At 45.8% G+C, this 26,990-nt stretch overlaps 1 protein-coding gene across 1 annotated transcript in view; it reads left to right on the forward strand.

Moving 5' to 3' along the window:
- Positions 1-13,755: 13,755 nt before the first annotated feature.
- The window catches only part of GDPD4 (glycerophosphodiester phosphodiesterase domain containing 4), a 46,483-nt gene continuing 33,248 nt past the window's right edge, over positions 13,756-26,990 (forward strand). Inside the window, exons 1-4 of the mRNA XM_067533245.1 lie at positions 13,756-13,848; positions 16,228-16,298; positions 18,177-18,388; positions 26,416-26,519. Of these exons, the coding sequence (XP_067389346.1) occupies positions 18,206-18,388; positions 26,416-26,519 (287 nt within the window). The 5' untranslated portion in view covers positions 13,756-13,848; positions 16,228-16,298; positions 18,177-18,205. The remainder of the gene's footprint in view (positions 13,849-16,227; positions 16,299-18,176; positions 18,389-26,415; positions 26,520-26,990) is intronic.

Raw genomic sequence — 26,990 nt, forward strand, 5'->3', positions numbered from 1 at the left:
GCAGCTGGAGACAAGGCCCAGGTTAGCAATTCACAGGAGAGGGAAGAGCGTAGAGCTGGTATGTGCTGAATGGCACGAAGTAGGATTTATTATGAAGGCATTTTTCCTTAGGTGGATGCCCTGAATTCTTCCTGCAAGGGATCTATTCCACTCCCACGGCACCCTGCAAAATGTGAACACTGGAGGGGCCCCAGTATCTTTTACAATAACATCTCTGAGCAATCACTGCTTCTAGGAAACAATGGGCAACTTGGTGAAAAAGGCAGTGGCTGGGGTTTAGAAACCTATTTTAAATACAGTGAGCCTGGTTCTGGTCTCAGCCACACCAGTGTACAGCAGGAGCGATTCCACTGTAATCAAGGAAACGCGAATGGGGTAGGAGTGAGATGAAAATCAGGCCCACTATATTCGAACTGGATGGCCCAGTTCACACCTAGTGCAGATGGGGTAAACAGTGAGGTCACAAAATTTGCAGATACAAAATTACTCAAGATTGTAAAATCCAAAGCTGACTGTGACGAGTTAAAGGGATCTCACAAAGCTGGGTGACTGGGCAGCAAAATGGCAGATGAAATTCAATGTTGATAAATGCAAAGTAATGTGCATTGGAAAACATAATCCCAAATACACATGTAAAATGATGGAGTCTAAATTAGCTGTTACGCCACAAGAAAGATTGTGGAATCGTCATGGATAGTTCTCTGAAAACATCCACTCAATGTGCAGTGGCAGTCAAAAAAAGCCAACCGTGTTTGGACCCGTTAGGAAAGGGATAGATACGAAGACAGAAAATATAATGCCACACTATAAATCCATGATATGCCCACACCTGGAATACTGTGTGCAATTCTGATCCCTGCATCTCAATAAAGATTTCTTAGAACTGGAAAAAGTATAGAGAAGAGCAACAAAAATGATTAAGGATATGGAAAAGCTTCCATATGTGTAGAGATTAAAAAGACAGGGACTTTTCAGCTTGGAAAAGAGGCGACTAAGAGGGGATATGATAGAGGTTTATAAAATCATGACTGGTGTGGAGAAAGTAAATAAGGAAATGTTATTTGTTCCTCATAACACAAGAACCAGTGGTCACCAAATTAAATTAATAGGCAGCAGGTTTAAAACAAATAAAAGGAAGTATTTCTTCACACAACACAGTCAACCTGTGGAACTCCTTGTCAGAGGATGTTGTGAAGCCCAAGCCTATAACGGGATTCAAAAAAGAACTAGATAAATTCATGGAGGACAGGTCCATCAATAGCTGTTAGCCATGATGGGTCAAGGACACAACCCCATTCTTTGGGTGTTCCTAAACCTCTGACTGCCACAAGCTGGGAGGACAATAGGGGATGGATCACTCGATAATTGCCTTGCTCTGTTCATTCCTTCTGAAGCACCTGGCCCTGGCCGCTGTCGAACGACAGGATACTGGGCTAGATAGACCATTGGTCTGACCCAGTATGGTCATTCTTATGTTCTAAGGTAATCACACTGTAGTCTGTGGGCCTGATTCGGATTTCAGCTAACACCTGTCATCCTCTAATCAAGTGGCCCCACTCTGATTTTACCCCCGTATACCTGAGAGCAGAGTCAGGGCCACAGAGTTCAGTGGAGCTTCTCCACGGATGGGTGTGGCCCATTGCCTATACCTGTCTGCTCTGCAGCTGGCAAGAGGTATAGCATCCCTAAAGCCCTCCTTCCAAGTGAAGCGCTACAGGTACCTGCTATGGTTTGACAGAATGTCAGCATATGGGTCAAAATGACCAGAATCTAGGGGTCAAGCTGCTGGTCACAGCTCCCTACCTCATTAATGGCAAAACTGTTGTCCACATTTGTTAGGATTTCCGCCTTATATGTGTCTGTCTATCTAGCATGGGTCCCTGTTACCATAGTATCTGAGCACCTCCCAATCTTTATATGCTCGCTGCATATAATTTTAATAGAAGGGCTCTGCCACTAGCCTGCTGGGTGACCTTGGGCATGTCACTTCTTCACTCTGTGCCTCGATTTCTCCCTCTACAAAATGGGGTGAATGATACAGGCAGTGTCTGTACAGTGCTTTGAGAGTGATGGGTGAAAAACCCTATCTAGCAGTTAGGTGGTATTATCCTCACAACACCCCTGTGACGTAGGGACAGGCTATTCTCCCCTTTTTACAGACTAGGAGTTGAGGCCCAGCATAAGTAACAGACTTGCCCAAGGTCACACGCAGTCTGTGGCAAAACCAGGAACTAAATCCAGCTCTCCTAACCCCCAGGCTAGTGCTCTAACTGCTGGACTACTCTGTCTTGGATCCAGAGATCGGGTGGGCTGTCTCGCTTTAAAAGACTGTTTGGATCTTGGCGCCTCTGATCCTTCTTCATACATTATTACAGGGAAACTTTCAAAGGCATGAACAGCAGTGAGGCACCGAACGTCCATTGAAAGTGAGTGGGGGTCAGTGGTTTAACTGCCCTTTGTGCCTTGGAAAATGTCTCCCCTCTGATATCCCAGTCGCTGGAGCACTGCATACGGGATTTAATCAACGCGTGAATAAATAAATGCATTGCGTTGGGGCTGGTAGGACTTGCAGTAAAAGTAGCCAGTGAGATTTTAAAATTAATTGTGGGGCTTCATCATATCATCCCAGATTCCCTCCTTCTGAAGCATGTTTTTAATGATCGTTATTATTCTGATAGGTATTTATCAGATGCTCCTCATTGTGATAGCTGGATGCAGTCAGGTAAAATAGGATCCTTGAAAACACTGCAAGCGTTTTCCTTCCTAAAGCCAGGGAGCCCTATCAGAGCGCGAGAACAGGGGTTAGAAAACACAGAAGGGGAGCTGCTCAGCAGGGTAGGAGTGGCAGGGCATGCTGTGCCTTTGGGAGAGGCCAGCTGGCAGGGTCTTGCATGTTGCGGCCACCGGAGGGAGGGGAGAGTGTCTCCAACCTGCTAGCACCTATCCTCGGTTCTCCCAGCAGGGAAGGACACGCCCAGCTCAGCCAGTGCAGGAATTTAGGCTGGAAAGACAACTGGGCTTTGCTGCAGTCTGTGCCAAGTAAGTGCTGGGTAGGGCATGTGTATCAACTTCCTAACGGAGGTTGGGGACTTGGGGGTGGCTGAGGGTTCCTGGGATGTTCCAGTTAAGATGGCAGAGTCCTGGGAAAGGGCAGCTGCTTTGGAGGGTTTCATTACAAGCGGAAGTTTGGAAAGTGATGTGACAGGGTGTGTGTTGCAAACAGGTGCCTTTAACAAACAGACACAAAGCATTGCTGGTTCATAGGACTGAACGGATCCTGGTTCTTAACCTGAACCTTGCACCAGGAAAGCCCCGATCTGGCTTTTATGGTGCAGCACTCATGCTCCCTAATATGTGATCTGTGAGAACAAAACCCGTTCAAATGCACTGAAACAGTGTGAGCATAATTGCTCTTTCTCGTTCACTTCCTCTTTTGTCTCCCCCAGCTTTTTTTGCTCAGTTACCTGATTCAGTTCCCATGTTGCATTTTTTGCATCAGACTATTCTGCAAAGACATTATTATATGAATTGACACAGCACCTGTGTCCCAGTCAAGGATCAGGGCTCCATTGTGCAAGGCACTGTACAGATACAGGCCAAAAAAGACAGTTCCTGCCCTCAAGAATTTATAATATGATGTTATGTACACATGCATCTCTATCTACACATACATAGTTTTAAAAATTATTCTGAATCTTCTATAGCTAAAATGAGTCCTGCATGGTGCTCTGTGGAGATGACCTTGGAAGTCAAAATCCTAAGTGTGCAATTATTTCTTTGACGTAAGAGTATGGGGTTGCCTTGCTGTCTTCAGCCAAAATTTCCCTCACTATTGTGCACCAGTTGGCTGCTGTCATCCACCCCAGAAGTGGCTGCATTTGCATAGCGATGAGCATATTCAGTGTGTTTAACACTTACGGATGGATCATTACGAGGTGAAGGATATGATAAATATTTATATTTAATTTTTATGACATCCTCCAGTGGTATCACTAGTCATTTGAAATGTATACATACACTGGCCAATCTGTCAACCCAACCACCCACATGATAAAATGCTAGTTTGTAGGCCATGAGTTATTTTGCCCACCTTGACCCATGGTCAACTCCTCAGCAACTAATCCCAGGTCTTGACATTCCAAAGGGCACTGATTCTGACTATGCCACATGGTACCTGGAGGCCACCCCACTGCGGAACATGGCCTCTAAGACAATAGTGACAGAACTAGTGAAGATTTTTGCCAGAATAGGGCCTAAGGGGATACTGGCAGACCAAGGGACCCCCTTTATGTCAAAACTAATGAAAGACCTATGTGCTCTGCTTCACGTATGGGCCCTGTGGACTTTTGTCTACCACCCACAGACAGATGGCCTTGTGGAGAGGTTCAACAGGACCCTCAAGGCCATGACAAGGAAAGTGGTGAATTGGGACTGGGATACCCTGCTGTCTTACCTCATGTTTGCCATCCAGGAGGTCCCCCAGGCCTCTGCTGGGCTTTTCCCTCTTTGAGCTATTATATGGGCATCACCCCCATGACGTATTAGACATAGCCAGGGAGATCTGGGAGGAAGCACTCACCCTGGGAAGGAATATAATCGGACATGCACTACAATTAAGAGACTGGATAGCCCAAGTCACCCCCATCGTACTGGAACACTTGGACAAAGCACAGGAGGCCCAGCAGACCCACTCTAATTGCTGAATGAAGGTTTGATGGTTCCATCCCAGAGACCGGTTGATAGTACTGGTATCCATGGCAGAAAGCAAGCTCTTGGCCCAGTGGCAGGGGCCCTATGAAGTGGTCGAACCTGTGAAAGAGGTAAATTACAAGGTGCGACAGCTGGGTCACTTGGAACAAGAGCAGGTCTACCATGTCAACCTCCTGAAGCCTTGGCTGACCCAAGTGGCATTTGTGGTCACCCTGGAGGCTCTGCCTCAGGAAAGTAACCTGTATGAGCAGGTGAAGATATCCCTCAACTTAATGCTAGACCAAAAGGCTGAGGTGTCTGAGATGGTCGATTGGAACCAAGATGTGGTCTTATCAAAGCCAGGCCGAATGACGGAGGCATATCACCACATCATCATGAACCCAGGGCCAAGGGAACAATAAGTCTGAGGTGAAGAAAATGTTAGAACTGGGGTCATTGAAGAATCTCACAGTCAGTGGTCCAGCCCGATCGTGCTGGTGCCTAAACCTGATGGCACCACAAGATTCTGCAATAGCTTTTGCTGACTGAACAAGGTATCCCAGTTCGATGCATATGCTATACCCCATATAGATGAAATTGTTGACCGATTCAGCAAGGCCCAATCCCTGATCACCCTGGATCTGGCCAAAGGATATTGACAGATTCCCCTAGGTGAAGAAGAAAAATAAAAAAACACTTTTTCCACACTAGAGGGGTTATTTCAGTACTCTGTCCTCCCCTTTGGGCTGTCTGGGGCCCCATCCACCTTCTAACATCTCATGGACAAGCTGTTGTGCTCCCATGCCAGCTATGCCATTGCATACCTGGATGATGTGGTTATCCATCGCTCAGACTGGGAGACCCACCTGAGAAAGGTAGAGGCAGTACTAAGTACTCTGAGATGGGCGGGCCTCACGGTGAATCCTGCCAAGTGCATCATAGGACTAGCAGAGGCTAAATACTTCAGGTATATGATGGGGAGAGGCATAGCAAAACTCCAATTAAACAAGCTGAAGGCTATCCAGAACTGGCCCCAACCAAACCGGAAAAAACAGGTCCGAACATTCCTAGGTGTAGTGGGGTACTACCAGTGATTCATTCCTCACTTCACCACCAGAGCAAGTCCCCTGATGGACCTGGTAAAGGCCTGGGGTCCTGACATGGCGAGATGGATTGATGTGGCAGAGGAGGCCTTCACAGAACTACAGACAGCCCTCTGCAGTAACCCCGTGCTCATAGCCCCGGATTTTACTAAAGAATTCATATTACAGACTGACGCATCTGAAGTAGTGTTGGGGGCTGTCACAGATGATGGGAAAAGACAAACACCCGATCTTATACCTCAGCAGAAAGTTTCTTCTAAGGGAACAGACATACATGGTGGTAGAGAAGGAGTGAGCCATGGAAACTCTCCGATTTTTCCCTACTAGGCTGGAAATTTATCCTCGTGACCGACTATGCTGACCTCCAGTGGATGCATTGGAACAAAGAGAAGAATGCAAGGGTGACTATCAGGTGGTTCTTGTTCCTTCAACCATTCCAATTTAGCATACAATACTGGGTTGGAAGTTGCCATGGCAATGTGTATGGCCTGTCACGGGTGCACTGTCTGATGACCTGTTGCCCAACCCCATGGTGTTGAGCAGAGGGAGGGATATGTGACAGGTCAGACCAGACAGCTACAGGAGAGTGATGGAAACCCCAGGATAAGCAGGTGCCTTTTCCCCTGGTAGCTGAACAGGGGTTGCTCCAGGTTAATTAGGACACCTGGAACCAATAAAGGACCTGCCTAGAACTTGTTAAAAGCATCCCTTCCAGTGAGAGAGAGGGTGTGGCTGGAGTTATGGAAGTTAGGCAAGCTAATGGAGAGTTGTGTGGTACAGATGCTGTCAAGAGTCAGGAGGGTGCAGAAGGAGGAGCAGAACGCTGGCAGGGACAAAGACCGGGGAGAAACCCTGCCTAAAGAGGGCTGAGGACCTCTCCAGGCTCAGAGGCCTGAGGGAAAAGATGAACTGGGGATTTGATTTGGCACTGCAATGCCCGGAGAGGCTGTCAGAGACTAGGAGGCTCCCCAGGCAAGGAAGCCGGGAGAACTCTGCCCAAGCAGGGTGTGGACAGTGAGCCAAAGGTGTGGGGAAGTACTCCAGGGAAGTTAGCAGCTTTCCTGAAGCCAGCAGTATGAGGCTGCTACTTGTAGGGTTCCTGTGTTGGGGCCCGGAGTAGGGGGCGGGGACCGGCTTCCCTCTCCCTCCTCACCTTCCCCCCCAGCCATTTGCCAAAGTGGCCAGAGCCCCAGCAAAGTGCTGAGTGCCTAGCAGGCCCAGAGATGGGACTGGAAGCCAGAGGGGAATGGCCATTTTTGGAGACAAATTACTTTCACCCGCCTCTAGAGGGGGAAACTCTGAGGACAAAGAAGTACCCCAGCCCACCACTAGAGGGGATCGCTGGACCCACTGAGGTGGAGAAGAAGCTCCGTCACATCCTACCAAACAAAACATGCCACTGCAATTCTTCCCCTGGCAGAGGATGAGTGGAAGAATGACCACACGTAACACATATGAGTCTCTTCATACAAAACTGGAAGGTGCTCAGATCCTGTGGCGACGAGGGTGGTGTAAGAACTGTTTAGAAAGGAATAGAAAAGTCACACAGCCCCATTTCAATGGTTCGTGCACACAAAGGACTGGAATGCAAGAGAATCAAACTGAAACCCTAGCATTTGTGAAAGTCTTAAAGCTAATATTCAACCAGCTGTATTCAAAACAGTCATTTTGCCCTTATCATGCAGTGTGGGAAATCTATTCTAGCCACTTGACACTCTTTCATAAACAGGATGATTTGTGCTTGCGTGTTGCCACATACAAGCTAAAAGCATTTATGTATAATCTGCCTCAACTGCCTAGTGCATTGACCAATAATTATCTCCAGCAAGCGTTCATTATTACCAACTGCAGAGCACTTTGGAAGAGAGAGGGCTGTATGAGTGCTAATGAGTATTATTAAATTAGGCTCCTGTAACCAATCTTAAATGGAGTCACTGTCCTCAACAAGATTCAGGGAACAAATGAGCCCTAAACATGAGTTCTCATTCAGGGAATTGCCCTAAAGGGATGCAGAGCAGTTGTGAGCAAAATGACACTAAATCATTGTTTTTCTTTTTTTTTTTTGGTTTTTGGGGATTTTTTTTGAAGAAGGAATTGTGGTTTCGCTCAGGTTTGGAGAGTTAGACCAGGAATATGGTTTGAGACTAAAGCACCATTGGTGCTGTGTATTCTCAAGGTTCAGTTATGGCTTCATTTTAACAGCAATGAGGTGTCCAGATCTCTCATATGGCTTTGAAAATCTCATGTCTTTGATGCTTAATACATGAGCTAATCAGGAAGTGATCTTTTCCCTCTCCTGTGAAAATTAATATTTTTCATGTTCGCTGGCTTTTTCTGGAGGTTTCATCAAAAAGCAGAAAACCAAAAATATGTGGGTTAAAACATGCAGACTTAAAATTAGATTTTTGGTCATTGAAAACATACACAGAAATTCAGTATGGAGGATTTTGATGAAGATTTTAGATGAAAATGGGACCTATTTTTTGCCAAAAAGAAAATACTGTTTAATGAAAGATTTTTTTTTTGTCAGAAAAATGTTGCCAGCTCCTCTTCCCAAAAAAATAACTAATAAAAGCGGCCAGCTGTACTTGATACCTACTATGGCCTGATGGAAAGGTGTGGCTGGGAATATCCCTACGTGCAACTACCCAGAAAGGTTGTTTCTGGAGACATAAGTTCTGCCAGCAGCAATACCACCCATCTACTCACCTTTTCCACTGCACATCAGAGGGTGGCAGAGTATGCCCAGCTCTGTATTGGTGCACTGTGGGAAGGGCTCCCCATCAAGCACTTCTGCCTCCAGTAAGGCATAATTCTGTCCTAACTTTTTGTTTGGTACAGTTACAGCAGGGGACCTGAGGTCAAGACACACAGTGTGTAACTTGGCTACTTGCAGTGAAATACTTGGGTTTTGCTTGGAGTTTCCATTTTGATCATAGCCCCTCTCTCAAAACGAAGTTGATATCTCAGAATTTCATCTCGTTTTATGCCAAAACTAAAGGTGGGGCCTGAATCAAAATCACCCACTCTTGACATCTTTAAACCCTGGGGATGTGCCACCCTGTCTCTGCAACAGGCCGAGCCCAGTCCCAGATCTGAACCCTAAATCTCTGGCCAAGATTTTCCAAAGTGACTAGTGATTTTGGGTGGCCAGTCTTGGAGCCCTCACCCTTTGAAAATTGTAAGCTGTGTCAAGCTGGGCACCCAAGAAGTGAGGCCTCTCTTCCCATCAGTGGCAAGGCATGGATTCAGCGCAGGACGATGGCCTGTTCCGGGTGTTGGCGTTAATGCTGCTCTCATTTCAGTGAGTAGAGATGTGGTGAAGGGGATTTTGGCAGTGGCTGGTCACCTTGAGAAGATGGTGGTGTGCCTGGCTGAGGTGATTGCTCAATCCAGAGGTCTACCAGAACCTTGGTGTGAGCCTGGGACCAGCAGACAGCACGCTGGGAGGGTGACTTCCCAGACGGCATTTCTGTTCAAGGGCTGTGTCTAGCCGGCTGCGTGGGATGTGGGGTTTAAAGGCAGAACAGGCATGTATAAGTTGGTAGGTGATTTCCAGTGTAGAAGAAAGGAATAGGTAAGAAGGACAGGAGTATACAGCCCCATGGGAATTGTGGGAAAGGCATCGGAGGACTGTCGGAACCAGTGTTAAAAAGGCTGCATCCACACTCCAGAGTGGGTGGGTTACAAAGCAGAACCTGGGCTCCAGCTCACACCCCCAGCTGGCCCAGGCAGACATGGTACTCAGACCTAATACACACATCAACATGCAAACGAATCATGTTACCTCTACACTGAGATCTCCTCTATCACGACGATGGATGGATTCATCATCCGGAGCTACAGAAACTTCAACTGATGGCATGGTTCCTAACTGGTTCAGCCAGGAGGAGCTAGAGTGCTCTGAAGAGGTTAAGCATCTATTCATAAATAGAAAACCGTCAACAAGGAAAACTCACCTGCAGAAATGGTGCAGATTTGACTCCTGGTGCAGAGAGAGAAAAATAATCTCCACATTTTCATCCATTCCATTCATCTTAGAATACATCCTTGAACTAAAAAGATCAGGCCTATTTATTAGCTCTGTGAATGTCCATCTAGCAGCAATTTCTATATTCCACAACAAGATTAATCACACAATGGTATTCACTAATCCAATGGTAAAATGTTTCCTCGATGGGTTACAAAGATTATTTCCATCTATATGGAAACCATCACACCATGGGATCTAAACACAGTATTAAAGGCCATTACCAGGCTACCATTCGAACCCATGGCAACATATTCACTTCTCCATATGTCAATGAAATCATTTCTAATAGCTATCACATCAGCTAAACAAGTAGGAGAAACCAATGCATTTATGGTGCACCCACTCTACACAATTTTTCATAAGGATAAAATGACTTAGACCCCACCCAAAATTCCTACCAGAGATAGCATCAGACTTTCACATTAACCAACCTATACACTTACCTATTTTTATCCAAAACCACATAATGATGCGCAAGAAGCGGCATTACATACGTTGGATGTCAGACAAGCTCTAGTTATTTACCTACAAAGAACAAAGACATTCAGAAAGCCAGATAAGCTCTTTGTATCAATCGCGAAATGCACAAAGGGACAGGCCATAGCTACTCAAAGACTATCTAAGATTGCATCCAGCTATGCTGTAGACAAAAGAATTTACAACTCCCTTTAGGAACCAGAACACATTCAACCAGGGTAATATCCACTTCTGTAGCATTCCTTAACAACGTTCCCATAACAGACATTTGTAAGGCAGCTACATGTGCCGTTGCACATACTTTCATTAGACACTATGCAAGTGATCATGTTCCTAGTAAGGATGCCATACTAGGATTAACAGTTCTCTTATCCGTACAAACAAATGATCCCAAAGTCCCTCCACCAAATGACCCACACTACTCTATAGTCACCTAAAGTGAAACATCAACAGGGACATCACTCGAAGAAGAAGAGAGACTTACTCATCTGGTGCAGTAGCTGAAGTTCTTTGAGATGTGTGTCCTTGTGGGTGCTCCACTACTATCCTCCTTCTCTGTACTTTGGAGTTCTCATATGGGACTCTATGGTAGAGAAGGAACCGAGGGGGGTTGGGTCATGCGCATGTCAAAAAAGGCACCAATGGCACTGCGAAGCAACAGCAGCGCGTGCGCAACCTGGACAAACACTGCTGGAAAATTCTCTGATCAAGGACGCGGGACGCGACGGCACCTAAAGTGGAGCACCCACAGGGGGACACATCTCGTAGAATCTCAGTTACTGCACCAGGTGAGTAATCCCCTCTCCTGTCCTGAAAGAGACTGTCCAGTTGGGTATCTGAAGAGCATTGGAGAGAGATTGATCCTGCAAACTGACAGCAGCTCTAGGGAACTGCAGTGCCCCAGTATGGGTCCGAGGAGCGAACCCTACTGCAGCACTTGTTGAAAGGTGAAGAGTCCACCCCTCTCACACCTGTCAGCTAATACAGGAGGAGCAGAGAGCAGTTGCCACTGAAGGGTACGGGCAACCACATTGAAAAATACTGGCCAAACATTAGAGATCTACATCCCAATACGGAAGGCCACAAAGTGCTGGATGCCTGCAGCTAGTGTTGACCATGGTGGAAGTTGCAGATGGTCAGCTCCTCTGAAAATCAGGCCAGCTCAGTGGGGATTCCCATAAGTCAGTGTTGTCCGAACTTGGCTCCCACTGAAGTCCTTGGTCAGGACGTTTCCATTCAGGTGCCTACTTTAATCACTCCGGTTTGTGCTTCTCTTTGTTTGCCTCACTTTTCAAAGGATATTCGCTCTCTTTGGCCCTGATTCAGCAAAACACGTAAGCATGTGCTTAACTTGGGACGCGCACACAGTCCCAGTGACTTCAGCTGGGACTATTCAGTGGTTAACTTTAAGCATGTGCTGCAGGGCTTTGCTGAATCAAGACCTAGAGCAGCGTTTCTCAACCTTTTTGATACCAAGGTCTGGCTTGCTGTCTTCCTAAACCGTGTCAGGGAGATCCCAGGGACCGGTCATTGAGCAGCACTAGACTAGAGTATAGACAGACTGCTGGTGAGGAGTTGTGGAGGATTCCCTTACCCCAACCTAGTAATATTCTGTAGCCTGTACTACTAACCAATGAAGTTGAGACTTTCCCCTCCAATTTCTCTCAAGTAATTGGTATACAGCCATGGTCTGAGGCAGGCTTTGGAGCTAGAGAGAAGAATGACTTCTGTTGTGATAAAGGGGCTTACAAGTTCACCGGAATTGCGAGCGCAACTGTGAAAAGTACACGGAAGTTCATGAGCTGTCACAATAACCTGTAATAACAAATGTCAATGGGAAAAGTTACGAAAGGGAGAGAGACTGAATTTAGCCCAGACAAAAAGGCTCCTGATATAACTCAAAGGCTGCGTTAAGATCATGCCTGGTAAACAAGAAATTGTGGGTTTGGAAATGAATGAAAATAATGAGAGGAAGGGGTGTTCCACCCACCACTCCCTTTGTGGGTCCTAAAAGAATGAGACTTTGAGGAGAAAATATGGAAGAACAAATGGCAGCTACTGGAGCAAGCTTCACCATCATGGTTGCCATCCTTACCCTCTCCTGGGACCCTGGACCCTTCTTCCTCCTAATCCAGAGGGCTGAGATGACCAGACTGGGCCAGAGAGAGGGACCCAGGAGACATCGCCATCCCTACCAGCTCCAGCTGAATCCCAAACATCACCTGGGATGAAATGGGATCAGACTTTAACAACACAGCTCCTGCCCATCTCAACTAACTTCTTCTCCTTTACCTCAGAAGGACAATTAACGACATCTTTGATATCATCTGAGACTTTCAAACAAGGGCTGTTTCCCTTCTATAAACTCTCTCCAACTAACGTGAGAGGGAACAAGGGATGGTGTTAGAATGGAAGCCTTATTTAATACTTTACATTTCAAATGTTTGGCCTGTTTTTCGGTCTTTTCTTTATCTTTAATAAAAGGTTAAAAAGATGTTTAATGGTTTGTTTGCCATGATATTAAATGGGCTGAGGTCTCTGCATACCCAGTCCTGAACCTTGTTTAACATTGTTTAATGCTGGACCGTGACTGGGTTATGTAACACCGTTAGCCCATATATTCCGTTTAAATTCATACAACATCTCTTCCATCATGTCACCTCCAATGCTCCTGCCTAGAAGAAAATGGTTTTTTGCTGCTTTGTTTAAGCTTGTTAAAAGTTCGTTCTCCTCCTCTTGGCTGTTCTCATTCAGTTTTGTTTTAAATCGTTCTTCTCCCAGTTCTCCTGCCTCCAAAGGTTTAATTTTTAATCACGTTAGGGCCCACACAATTGCAGATTAAGGCAATCTCTAGAACAGATTGGCTGATCTGGAACTGCACTCCAAAGGGCTACTTCCCCATACTTTCTGAAAGGTCTTCCTTTACACTCTCCAGACTTTACAATACTACTCCAATCCCTGGAAAGAGACAAACTGAGTACCCTCTGCTTTATTCCTGTTGTCCTCTATTGATTGACTCAATATTAATTTGTTAGCACACAGATGTCTAATACATGAATAGGGCTGGATTTTTCTAAAGAGCTCAGTTCTCATTTAGCCATCTAAATGAAATATTAATTTAGGTACCATTTGAAAATCTGGCCTCTTAATTTACAGTCCAGTGGTTGTTGCTTGGTGCTGATTATGTTTGAAATTGGGGCTATAATGGATATCGTAATGTCAAGGACTTTCATCCCAAACCTATTCATAATGCTAAGGAAATTCCTAGGCAAAACATAACCTTGGTTAACCTTCATGGAGTTAAGATTTGTGCTGTATTAAAAAGCTCTGAGGGAACATTTTCTCAGAAAACAGAAACGTTAGAAATCCTGGAAATTCCATGTTAAGGTTACACTTAAAGAAAAAGACTCAAACACCTAAATAACCTTAACTCTGCCATCTAACACTTTCTACAGAAAACTGAAAAATGGGAGACGAGTTTGTAGCGTCACCATTGGATAATCCATGAATGCTGGTCCTGGTCCAGACATAGACAGATCCTATGTGGTAAGTAGCCTCAGTTACCAATCCCATTTATGTTAATTACAATGGAGTCCTTTCTCCGTTGTTACTAGTAGGGCTGATAATGGCCCCATTGTAATCAAACCAAATGAAGACAGTCTCTCTCTGATACAAGTCTCATACTAGGATTGTAACAGGTGAGTAAACAAACAGGGATGGGGAAAGGTAACGATAAATACAAATAGGTCTGCATAATTTATAGTCTCGTAGGTCGTAGTAATCCAGGGTGGTCACCAGTCTAACCAATGTTTAATTTGACCACTATGAGAAGTGCAACAAATCCCATACACAAAGACCACACAACTTCATCTCATCAGTAACACCAAAAATCTGGAGGAATTTATGTGGGTTACTTGATTATTAATGGTCAGTCTGGCACAAATGGCCATATTTCCATTGATTTCAGTCGAGCTATGCCAATTTACACCAGCCGATATATTCGATACAGGGTTTATTCCCCATTTAGTAGTTGCCGGCCCTTTAAGATAAAGCTGATTAGATTCTTGATGACATTCCAGTAGGGGCCTTCCTGGAACCAAGGCTGGAAAGTTCTGTGTCCGTTGGGCTACAGCCATTGGGAAGCAAGAAGCGGGAAACCAGGTCTCTGAGTAGAGAAAGAGAAGGGACAGGACAAACGGAGATCAAGGGCTGGGGGGAGCAGTTCATTGTGAAAGGATTAGAGAGAGCTGGGAGAGAGTTAATAACAAGCTGGTTTCAAAACTGTTCAAGGAGAAGCAGATTCCGCTTGGAAAAATGCAGCTGAGAGATCTGGGGACAAATGGTCTGAAATACAGACATTGCATGGGAGGGAGAAACCCAGACAGCAGTAAGGTTTGAACCTAGGGGCAATACGGGCTGGCAGTGTGGTGTAAGGCGGATGTAAAATGGCAAATGAAATGTTGGCTTTTATACACAACTTACAAAATGGGGAGCTAAGACTCAGACTGTGGGAGTGCCTCTTGTGTGTGCCTTTCACTGCTGCTCACCCGCAGGACAGAAGCATGTTGGGCCACTAGAGGGAGTTCAATTTTAATTCTGGCAAAAATTATAAACAGGTTAGGGGTGGTGGAAATGATTCATAAAGAAAAACTAAGGCTCCAGTCCATCCGGGCACTTTAAAGTTAAGCATGTGCTTAAGGGCTTTGCTAAATTGGGGCCTAGAATAATTCTTCCCTCACTCCCAAGGGTGTTGTGAGAATAAATTCATTCATGTTTGTGAGATGCTCAGAGACTGTGGTGACGGGACCAGATAAGCGCCTGGATAGTAAAACTTCCCAAGTCACTGGCGTTGAGTGCGCTTGGATGCAGGTTCTGCTCTATGAGATGCCCATGGGTTGTACATTTGTAGTAGTTCAAAGACTGCTCTAGAAATGCATGAAGTAAATATGGGCCAAATCCTGAGGTCCCTATCAAACAAATTCCCATTTTGGTCTAAATGCCTGGTCTTGCATCCATCGACGCCAGTGACAAAGCTTCCATTGCTTTCAGTGGTGCAGGATTCAACCGCACGTAAGGGCTGAGTAAAAACTGAGGAGTGCCCTGATCCCACAATATCCACGAACAGGACCGAGCCAGTAATGCTAGGTGCAAATTGCATAAACTATGCAAATACAATGAGAACGTTAGATCTGCTATAACTCTCCTGGACAGAGCTAATGGTCAGACCTATCTGTAATCCATACAGCATGTGTCTGACACTATGTAAATAATGACCTCTAGTTCTGCCGTCTCTAGTGATTTTATCGTGTGACATTTGGTGTCTGTATTAAAGCTGCAAGCCTTGGAAGGCAAGTGATTGACTTGAGAATCTCAGCTTTATTAAGGAAAAAGCGATGCTTCTAGCCCTCATGTTTGCAGAGAAAAGCTTTGAAAATATGACCTGAGTGCAACCTAACAGCTTAAAAATTGAGATGGAAAAAAAATCCAGCATTTATTATTTTTAAAGCTATTTCATGGTATTTTGAGGTCTGATTCATGATTTCTGAATGCTTGGTGTTGGCAATGCTGTTGTGATATGTGCTCATCTTTTTCATATATTGATCTGCATGAAACGCAGAGCCATAATTCACTCTCATTTGCATCACGGCAGTGGAAAGAATTTAATGCAGAACGTGTTAGATAGAGTTGGGCAACTAATTTGACCAATTTTGCCTCTTCCCGTTGGCAAATTGTCTGTGAACGGGTCAGGAGATTTTTTGAATGTATCCATTGTTTCAAATGATTTATCAAATAACTTCAAATAAAAAATAAACTCTTGCTGGGTAGGTCATTCGCCAGCAATTCATTGTGTGGAAACATGGATAAGGATGGAAAGTGTAAACTGCACATTCCTATTTTTAACTACTATTGTATTTTATAAATTAGGTGAAGAAGCTAGAGCCCTGAGCGACCTACTGAACCTTGCAGGAGACATTCCTGATTTCAGATCCAAACAGGTAACACGTACCAACTGACATACTGTTACTCCCTAAGCTCTCCAGTATAACAAAACCGCTTTTGCCAACTAACTCAGCGTTCATAAAAGGTATTTTTAATGGTGCTTCTGTTTGATTCCATGGGAGTTTTTTCTTTGCTGCTTCTTTCACCCTAATCTCACTACTTTCTTGGCAGGTGAATTTGTTTTTCGCTAACTCACACTGCTGTGCCACTTGCATTGTCTGTTCCAAAGTGAGTTCACACATTAGTTGTAACTTTTCTGAAAGTTTTTTGTTTAAAATCCTAAGTCCTAGATGATCTCCTGTGTAGTCGTCTTTCCTGCTACTGAAGGCTCAGTCTATATTTGAAAGTGGTACCAGTATAACTGGTTGGAGGGTGATTTTTTTATTACTCATATAGTGAGACTGGTACAACTTCTGGCATGGTTGCAATTATACCTGCATAAAGGTGTCTCATACTTACAGTATTGCCTTCTAGTATTATATGTCTTATAGCAGGGGTGTCAAACTCATTTGTTATGGCGGGCCAGATTTGAATTAAATGTACTTCAAGTGGGCCATACATACCATAAATGGAAATACTAGGCACAACCATTTTTAGGTAGTATTCTATTTTATTTGCTAGATATCAGTGATATAAAAACTGCAGTAAATTCACTTCTACAACTACTACTATTTTATGATTAAAATAATCGATCAATGATTAAGAATTATAGGACTGCGCGATGCCCCAAGACCACACTGTCCCTCTCCTGCCTTTTGGAGCGCTGTGTCTCATGCACACAGCGCTCCATGTGCTGTCGCTATAGCACACAGATCTCATGGCAGCGCGCGCTGCCGTGAGATCTCGCGGCGTTGTACTCTCTGGCGGCAGCGTGTGTGTGTCTTAAGTCCGTTCAAAACAAGCAGAGCTAGTGGAAAAAAAGGTAAATTTTCTGTGTAATATTTTTGGCGTTTTTTAACTGATTTTTTAAAAAAGTATTTGTATTTTTAAAAAAATTTGTTTAATTTCAATGAGGGGAAAACCAAATGTTCTCACTTTCTAAAATTTTACTTTCCCTTCCACCTTTTTTGTAGTGCAGGAAATAGTAAAAAAAATAATAAATTAATAAAAGTGAGTAATGTTTTTCTCCCCTCTTTTGCCCCCTCCACTTGAATTTTTCCCTCAAAAATTAATATTTTTGTTTTTGTTAGAGAGGTATTTTCCATCAAAAAGCCTTTCGATGGAAAATCTTCTACAAGCTCTAAAAGTAAGTCATCTGGCAATCTATGAAGAATCACAGAAGGAGACACTGTCTTCTGTCACTGAACAAGGGACTCCATGAGAATAATGGAAACAATATTATCCACTAGTTTCTTTTTCTCTGCTTTACTATAGAGCTTTTATATAGTATAGTGGTGAAGCACTGGAATGGGTTACCTAGTGAGATGGTGGAATGTCCATCCTTAGAGGTTTTTAAGGTGCGGCTGGACAAAGCCCTGGCTGGGATGGTTTAGTTGGGGTTGGTCCTGCTTTGAGGAAGGGGTTGGACTAGATACCTCCTGAGGTACCTTCCAACTCTCATCTTCTATGACTCTGCAGAGAATCTTCCCCAGTTCCCTTCCTGCCACAGCCTTAAAGAAACAGTGAACATATCTTCACATCCATCTTGTCCTGCCAGTCTGAGGAGGCTGGCAGCTTATCCTTTGAAGGTTGGTTCCCTTTTCCATTCAGTTTTCTATATTCAGTAGCATGTTTGGCCTAATGAGATTACACAGGAGGTCTAACTCAGAGCAAAATCTGGCACAAGCTTGCTAGTGAGACAGGCTATGTGAAATATGTTGTCCAGAGAGACAAGCGCAGATACTGGCCAAACGTCCCCTGATGTCTCATTTCAGAGGGAAAATGCTAAGATAAGCCCCTTCAGATGGACAGCAGTTCCGTCAGTCTCAAGAAGCTCAAGTTTGGGAAGCTGAAGGTAGTGCGTCGGAGCTTGCTGCAGCGATATGAACACCAGCCCTTCATCTCCTGCCTGGCTGGGCTCTACAGCTGCCGGTGGAAGCGATACCAGCGGAGAAGGAGTGAGCCAGGACGATGCTGCTGCAAGATGGTAAGTTAGCACGCTGTTACCGTGAACTGTTAGTTACCGGTTGGGACTAGTCCATCATCACACTCGCATCCGAATGGTGTTATGGGCCAAACTCTGCCCTGATTTATGTCTCACGCAAACTGACTAGTATCTCGGGAGGATGTTAACAGAAGCTGTTGAAGTTAGACGTTTTTAAATCAGCAGGTCCAGATAACTTGCATCCAAGAACTTTAAAAGAGCTGGCTGAGGAACTGTCTGGACAATTAATGTTGATTTTTCAATAAGTCTTGGAGTACTGGAGAAGTTCCAGAAGACTGGAAGAAAGCTAATGTGCCAATATTTAAAAAGGGTAATCAGAATGACTCGGATAATTATAGACCTGCCCGCCTGTGTAAGCTGGTCGCATGGTCCAGCTGGGCGTCGCGACCCTTCCTCGGGCCCAGGCTCCGAGGAAGGCCACAGCGCCTTGTTACAACCTGACACTGATCACAGATCTAATGGAGTGGCTGATACAGGACTCAATTAAAATAGAATTAAAGGAGGGTAATGTAATTCATGCAAATAAGCGTGGATTTATGGAAAATAGATCCTGTCAAACTAACTTATCTTTTTTTAATGAGATTACAAGATGGATAGATAAAGGTAATAGTGTTGACATCATATACTTAGATTTTTCTAAGGTGTTTGACTTGGTATTGCGTAATATTTTAATTAAAAAGTAGAACAATATAAAATTAACAGGACACACATTGCCTGGATTAAAACTGGCTAATTGATAGGTCTCAAAATGTGATTGTAAACAGGGAATTGTCATCAAGTGGGTGTGTTTCCAGGGGGGTCCTGCAGGGATCAGTTCTTGACCCTATACTGTCTTAACATTTTAATCAATGACCGGGAAGAAAACATAAAATCATCACCGTTAAAGTTTCCAGATGACACACAAATGAGGGGAGTGGTAAATAACAAAGAGGACAGGTCACTGATTCAGAGTGCTCTGCATCGCTTTGTAAACTGAGTGCAAGCAAATAATATGAGTTTTAATGCAGCTAAGTGTAAATGTGTACATCTAGGAACAAAGAATATAGCCATCCTTACAGGATGGGGGGCTCTATCCTGGGAAGCAGTGACTCTGAAAAAACTTTGGGGGTTGTAGTAACATGAGCTCCCAGTGGGATGCTCTGGCCCAAACAGTGGTCCTGGGATGTGTAAACAGGGGAATCTCGAGTAGGAGCAGAGAGGTTATTTTACCTCCTGTATTTGGCACTGGTGCAATCACTACTGGAATATTGTATCTGGTTCTGGTGACCACAATTCAAGAAGGATGTTGATAAACTGGAGAAGATTCAGAGAAAAGCCATAGAATAATTAAAGGGTTAGAAAACATGCCCTACCGTGATAGACTCAAGGAACTTAATCTATTTAGCTTAACAAAGAGGAGGTTTAGGGTTGACCTGATTACAGTCTGTAAATATCTACATAGGGAACAAATAATTAATAGTGGGCTCTTCAATCTAGCAGAGAACGGTATAACAAGATCCAGTGGTGGATGTTTTTCTAAACACCTGCTCTAGGAATTATTTTGGGGAAGTTGTATGGCCTGTGTTTATATGGGAGGTCAGATCAGGCCTTGGATTCTGTGATTCTTCGAGTGATGTTCCCTATGTGTATTCCACATGTGGGTACGCATGCGCGGCAGGCACCGGAGTCTGGAATGTCTTCAAAGCCGTGTCCATTGACCCACCTTTGCGTGGTAACTCTCCGTGTGCGCCGACCCAGGGTCTAAGAAGCAGTGCAGATCAACACCTCTCCCATTCCTTCTTACCATTGCATGGCCTGAGTTAGAATCATGTCCTCCTTCGCTATTGCAGAGCCTGTTGTAAATTTAATTGTAAATAGTTTAGATGTTATCTTAGGAATTCTAGTTAGTATAGAACTATGTCTATGCCCAAGGTCCCAGGATTCAAGAACTGTGTCTCCTGCCCTCGCTCCTACTCTATCAGCAATGAGCGTCTCCGGTGCCTGTAGTGTCTGGGTGAGGCCCATATCTCTACAAAGTGCAGTATCTGCAAATCCTTCCTGCCCAGAACTAAAGAGGCCCGAGAGCTCCGACTGAAAAAGTTCCTGATGGAGGTGGCTATGAGGCCCTGGGGTGGGGAGGACCCTGTATGTTGGCCTCAACTGACCGACAGTGCCCCTCCAAGCCTTGGAGGGAGCTGGGCCCTTAACACCAAAGTCCAAGGACTTGTCACACCGGGCTCACTATGAGAGTGAGGGACACTTTCATGGGCAAAAGGACAGATCCCCACAGTGGACTGTCCAGAAGGAACGTGTTTCCTCTTTGAGCCGGTGCAGGTTGGGTGAGACGTCACGTACTGACCTGGCTCCACCAAAGACCCCCAGGCTGGAGGGTAAGGCACAGAAAAAGTGGGATCCGCCAGTTCTGAGGATGGCTGAGGCACTGAGGTGGAAAGACAGAGACTTGCCAGTCCCGTCTGCGAGTGCAGATCCAGATTCCTCATCGGTACCGCCGCGTCTATCCAAAGACCATCTGGCTGCATCAGATAAGTCAGGCCCTTCAGCTGTTTCTACTGGAACTCCTCAGACTCTGGGCCATATAGAGACCCATGTACTTCTGGAGGATATCTTCCTTTTCTACCTGCAGTCTCCACTCCTTTCGGGCCCTGCCTTCCTGAGAGACATCCTGACCCCTGGAGGAGGAACCGTTACTGTTGTCTCGGGAGAGATCCCATCTCTATCCATTGAGCAGGAGCCCCTTGGTACTGATGGTACCACCGTTACTAACAGAACCATGCTCAGAATTGGAAGAGTCAGAGGAGACAGCTGCATCAGTGTCTCCGTGAAGGCACAGGAGCCCTGGCAGACAGCTGAGACTGGTCCCTCTGGTTATGCCCCCGCAGGGACAGCTAGTATTGATTCCTCTTGGGACCACAGTGACCAATTGGACCTGTCTTCTGGCCACATTGGGGCCCTTGGGACCCTTATGGCAGTCACCCAGACTCCCCTCAGGAGCCGTACAGCTCCTCTCATCAGCTGGTTCTATCAGTGTACGAGGAGGAAGACCCAGAACCGGTTCTCCTGGTACCACTGGTTCCGACTGGGGACTCATCAGCATCTCTGGACACCGCTGTCACTCTTTTATGGCCCTCTCTGCCGGATTTCAGGAGTTGTTGCTTAATGATCTACAAATCCCACTGGAGGAGGTCCAGGACCCCCAACATCGGCTTCTGAGCATTTTACAGCCACAGGGACCCAACCAGAGGGGCTCTTCCAGTTAATGAGGCCATATTAGAACCAGCCAGAGTGGTTTGACACACATCAGCATCATTTGCCCCTACACCAAAATGAGCTGAAAGGTGCTATTTTGTGCCGGCCAAGGGGGCTGACATCTTGTTTTCCCATCCTGTCCCTAATTTATTGGTGGTACAGGCAGCTATGGAGGGAACTCAGCTGCAGTACGAAAAATCTACCCCGGCCAATCAAGGGTAAAAAAGACTGGACCCTCCTGGGTAGGAAGGTTTTCTCCTCTGCAGGCCTCCAATTTTGTATCACTAATTACCAAACTTTGTTAGCAAAATACAATTTTAACACCTACACTGGCTTGCGGAATTTAAAGACAAACTCCCTGAGGAAGACTGAGCCCAGTTCCAGTCCTCTCTGGATGAGAAAAGGTGGTAGCAAGGATTGCTCTCTGGTCTGCGGTAGATGCCGCAGATACAGCATCCAGATCTTTGGCCACAGGACTGACCAGGAGAAGGGACTCACGGCTCTAGTCATCGGGTTTTTCTAGAGAGGTCCAAAATACTATCCAAGATCTCCCCTTCGATGAGGCCAATCTTTTTAATGAAAAAACAGATGAGTCTCTACACCCTGCAAAGGACTCGAGATCCACCCTACGATCCCAGGGGATTTACACTCCAGCCCCCGGGAGGAAACACCAGAAACAGCCCTTTTGGACACGCCTACCCCCTATGCATGCCCCTTACTACCAGCATCCACCTCCTCGTAAACAACAAAGGATTCAGAAGTCCCATTTCTCAGCTCCCTCCACCGCTACACCCTCCATGTACTCCCAACTGCAAACCAAAGGCCATTTTTGACATGCACGTCAAGACCCATGCACCACTTGGAGGCTGTCTTTCTTTCTTCACTCACAGCTGGAACAAGATCACTATGGACACTTGGGTTCTGGAGATTATCCAGAGAATTTCTTTCTTTCCCTCCTCACAAATCATCTTCTGGCCAGGACCCCTCTCACCAATTGATTCTTCAACAGGAGGCAGATTTCCTGCTACACCGGGGGTGATAGAGAATGTCCTGCCTCAGTACCAGGGAAGAGGGTTCTACTTCCCATATTTCCTAACCCCCAAAAAAGATGGAGAATGGAGACCCATCTTGGACCTTCAGCAACTCAACATCTTTATTTGAAAGCTGAAATTCAGGATGATTATACTGGCACCTATAATCCCCTCCCTTCGGAGGGAGTGTGGTTCATGGCTTTTCACATGAAGGAGGCATATTTCCACATGGACATTCAGCCATCACAGAGGAAGTTCCTGCATTTCAGGGTTGTCCAAAAGCACTACCAGTTTCACATCTTTCCTGTTGGACTTGCAGTGGCATTCTGGATGTTCAAGAAAGTTTTTGCCATGGTAGCGGTCCAGATGAAATGTCACGAATAGAGGGTATTTCTATCCATAGATGACTGGTTCTTGGTAGGCCAATCTCACCAAAAAGTTATATCAGCAAGAGACTTTCTTCAGTGCCTCCCTGCCACCTAAATGTTTGCATAAACCAAGACAAGTCCATTTTGTCACCCACAAGGATGATACATTTTATAGGAGAACGGCTGGACTCAATCTCTGAGAGAGTTTTCCTCCCTGCAGGCAGATTTTACATGATGATGAACAACCTGATTTCTCGCGTCACCCGCAAACCTCAAACTACGGTGTCTTGGTGTCTCTCCTTGTTAGGCCACATGGCTGCATGCACCTACATGATGCTTTTTGCAAGAGTCCATTTGTGGTGCCTACAAGTTTGGCTCCATTCGACTTACTGACTGAACAGGGATCGTATCAACTCCAAAGTCACCATTCCCTCTGGACTTCTCACCTCCCTCGCTTGGTGGGCCAAACCCATCAAAGTCATGATGGAGACTCCCTTCAGCACTTCCATAAACGAGGGCTACCATCTTGATGGACACTTCCCTGACAGGATAGGGTGCTCACTTGGACTGCCACACTTCTCAGGGGACCTGGACCCCACGAGAGGAGCTGAGAGCAGTCTGCCTGTCATGCAAGGCCTTCCTTCCCCTCAGATGTTCACTCCACGTACAAATAATGCCAGATAATATCACCACAGTGGTCTATATAAATAAACAGGGAGAAGCAAGATCTCACCCCCTCTGCCTGGCAACAATCAGACTTTGGAACAGGTGTATCAGAATTCATATCACCATACTGGCTGCATTCCCCGGGTGCTCAGAGCTCCCTGGCAGACAGATTAAGCAGAAGCTTCTCTGCAGACCATGAATGAGAGCTCCACCACACAGTCCTAACCACCATATCTGCACTATGGGGGACTCTGCTATGGGACCTCTTTGGATCCCAGATGAACAGAAAGCTTCCCACATATTGCCTCAGGGGAGCTGTAGGCCAAGACTCCCAGGGTGACGCTCTCCTGGATGGATGACCTCAGATATGCCTTTCCTCTCATCCCCCTGCTACCACAAGTTATACAGAAGATCTGACACGACAGAGCCACCATCATCTTTCTTAGCACCCTACTGGCCCAGACAGTTCTGCTTCATGGAGCTCCTAACGATGTCCACATGCCCCATATCAGGATCCAGGCATTTCAAGATCTGCTAACTCAGGACCTGGGGGAAAGTCATGTACCCCAGCTGGAGCTCATTCCACCTCACGGCTTGGTGTCTGGATGGATGTCGGAGATAGAATGCTCATGCTCCAGCCATGTTCAGGAAATCCTGACCCAAAGCAGGAAGGATTCTACTAGACTCTGCTACCTGGCTAAATGGTAGTGATTTTAGGCCTAGCCGCCTTGCCACCAGCATTCACTTGATACTGTGCGCATTCCAGTTATCCTAGACTATCTCCTCTTCCTAAAGACCTCAGTTCACTATGAGTACACCTAGCTCGATTAGCGCCTTCCTAGGGCTCCCCCTCCCCCAGTTCTGTCTTTACATACCTGACTATGACCATGATTTGATTTATTGATCAGGTTCTTCCCACCGGTCACCGGGGGAATGACCCAGTGACTTAATGGGACCTTAACCTTGTCCTCGCAACACTCGCAGGCCCACCCTTCGAACCTCTGGCGACACGTGCCATGTAGGTGGTGGTCTTAGTAGCCATCACTTCCGTGAGAAGGGTCAGTGAGCTGGGAGTCCTGATGGCAGACACTCCTTATACAGTATTTCACAAGGAGAAGGTTTTCATTAGGTTACACCCCAAATTCCTCCCCAAGATTGTGTCTGAGTTTCACATCAATCGATCAGTACACTTACTTGCTTTCTTCCCAAAACCCCACGCTTCTTCCAATGAGAAGAATCTGCACTCTCTCGACATCAGGTGCTCCCTGGTGGAGAACCATACCCATTAGAAAAGCTCTTTGTTAGCATGGCAGAAAGGGCGCAGGGACAAGCCATGTTCTCACAAAGGATCTTTAAGTGGGTTTTGGGATGCATTTTAGAATGCTACAAAATAGCAAAGCTCCCCCCTCCTGGGCGTATCACAGTTCACTCCATGCGGGCCCAAGCGGCCTTCATGGCCTCCTTATTGGACATTCTGCAGCAGGACATCTGCAGGGTAGCAATTTGGAGTTCCGTCCATACTTTCACATCCACCTATGCTCCAACTCAAGCAGCTATGGCAGATGCAGCTATAGGAATGGCAGTACTACAAACATCTCTGCTGCCAGTTTCCTCACACCCTCTTCCAGTCTGAACACTGCTGGAGAATCACCCGTGTGTGGAATACACATAGGGACTGTCGCTCAAAGAAGAAATGGAGGTTACTTACCGTGACGGGAGGTTCTTTGATCTGTGTGGTCCCTATCTGTGTTCCACTGCCCGCCCTCCATCCCCTCTGCTTCAGATCCAGCTGGATTGCAGTAAGAAGAGGGACTAGAGAGGTGTTGACCCGCACTGCCTCTTGTACCCTCGGTCAGGAGCATGAGGACAGTTACTGTGCATAGGTGGATCTACGGACACTGCTGTGAAGGAATTCCGGAGTCAGGAGTGTGACAAACCATGCATACCCACGTGTGGAACACACAGGGACCACACATCTCAAAGAACCACCAGGTACAGTGAGTCACCTCCATATCTATGAATTACTGACACCAACAGCAGTGGGGTGCAGAGGGTATAAGTCAGAATTTGGTCCCAAGTGATTTGATTTACTGTAGACTTGTTCTCACTGTGCCAGATTGCACTACACCTTAAAAAGGATTGCCATGTAAACTCTCTGAGGAAGGAACCATATTTTTTTCTGTTTGTACAGCGCCTAGCACAATAGGGTCTGGGGGTATGATGAGGGCTCCTACATGCTACCGCAACACAAATAAATAACAAATGTGACAACAGTAAAAAATAGCTTCATTTTCTTCTCCTGCTGAGCTCCACGACAGAGACGATATAACTTGGAGTAATGGGATTGAATTAAGTAGAGGAAAATTTAAGATAAAAATCAGGGGAAATTACAAATGGTGAGATCTTGTAGATTGTGGGATTCTCTCTGATGGGAAGAGGAGGAGGTCTCAATCACGTGGGTGATCTGAAGCTCTGTTAGAGAAAGCGCTGAAGGATAAATTGTAGGGAACATTTCCTGCCAGTACAGAATGGGACTAGGTGACCTAATAAGGTCCTTTTTGTCTCTGACTTCTGTGATTCTGACATCAAGCCTTGTGCATCTGGGACAAACGGAGGGTCAGAAATATATCTGCAGTGTATGGTGTCCATTGTCGGGTAAATAAGGCTTTAGCTACCTGGTCTTCCTTTCCATTTCTAGTGGGAATGTGTGTTCTTCCTGCTCCTAGCTGGAACGTTCTGCCTTTCTTTGGTCTTTCTGTACATGTGGGGGGAAGCCAAGAATGACTATAATAACTTCGACTGGTAAGTACCGCATTCTCCCTCCTCCCCCTTCCATTTTAAATTCGGTTTTCCATAGCCAGTGGTCTGTCTGGTGAGGAAGGAGGGGTAATGAGGTCAGGCAGCATGGCCTAATGCACTGAGCATGGGACTAAACATCAGGAACACCCGAGTCTGTCCCTCACCAATGATGATGAGTGTGAAGTTGGATACGTCGCTTTGGCTGTGGTCTTGTGAGATACCCCCGTGGCCTGTAAGGGGGTCTGAGAATTCTCAGCGTCTCACAGGAGATGCTCAGCCCTTAGCCAGTTTGGGTGGCGCTTTCCCTAACTGTAAACGGGGGCCAGTTCTTGCTTGCCCTCGTCAGGCTGTGAGGATGAGGTAGTTAGTGCACACAGGGCACTTGGGGATGTCAGGGGCTATCAGGAGAGTGCTGATTGTTTGCAAGCTAATGATGGTGCCCTGGGTTGAATAAGCTCTGAAGCAGAACAACAG

Source organism: Emydura macquarii, unplaced genomic scaffold, assembly GCF_026122565.2.
Source record: "Emydura macquarii macquarii isolate MOO-44397 ecotype Brisbane River unplaced genomic scaffold, CSIRO-AGI_Emac_v2 contig_3328, whole genome shotgun sequence".
Lineage (NCBI taxonomy): Eukaryota > Metazoa > Chordata > Testudines > Chelidae > Emydura > Emydura macquarii.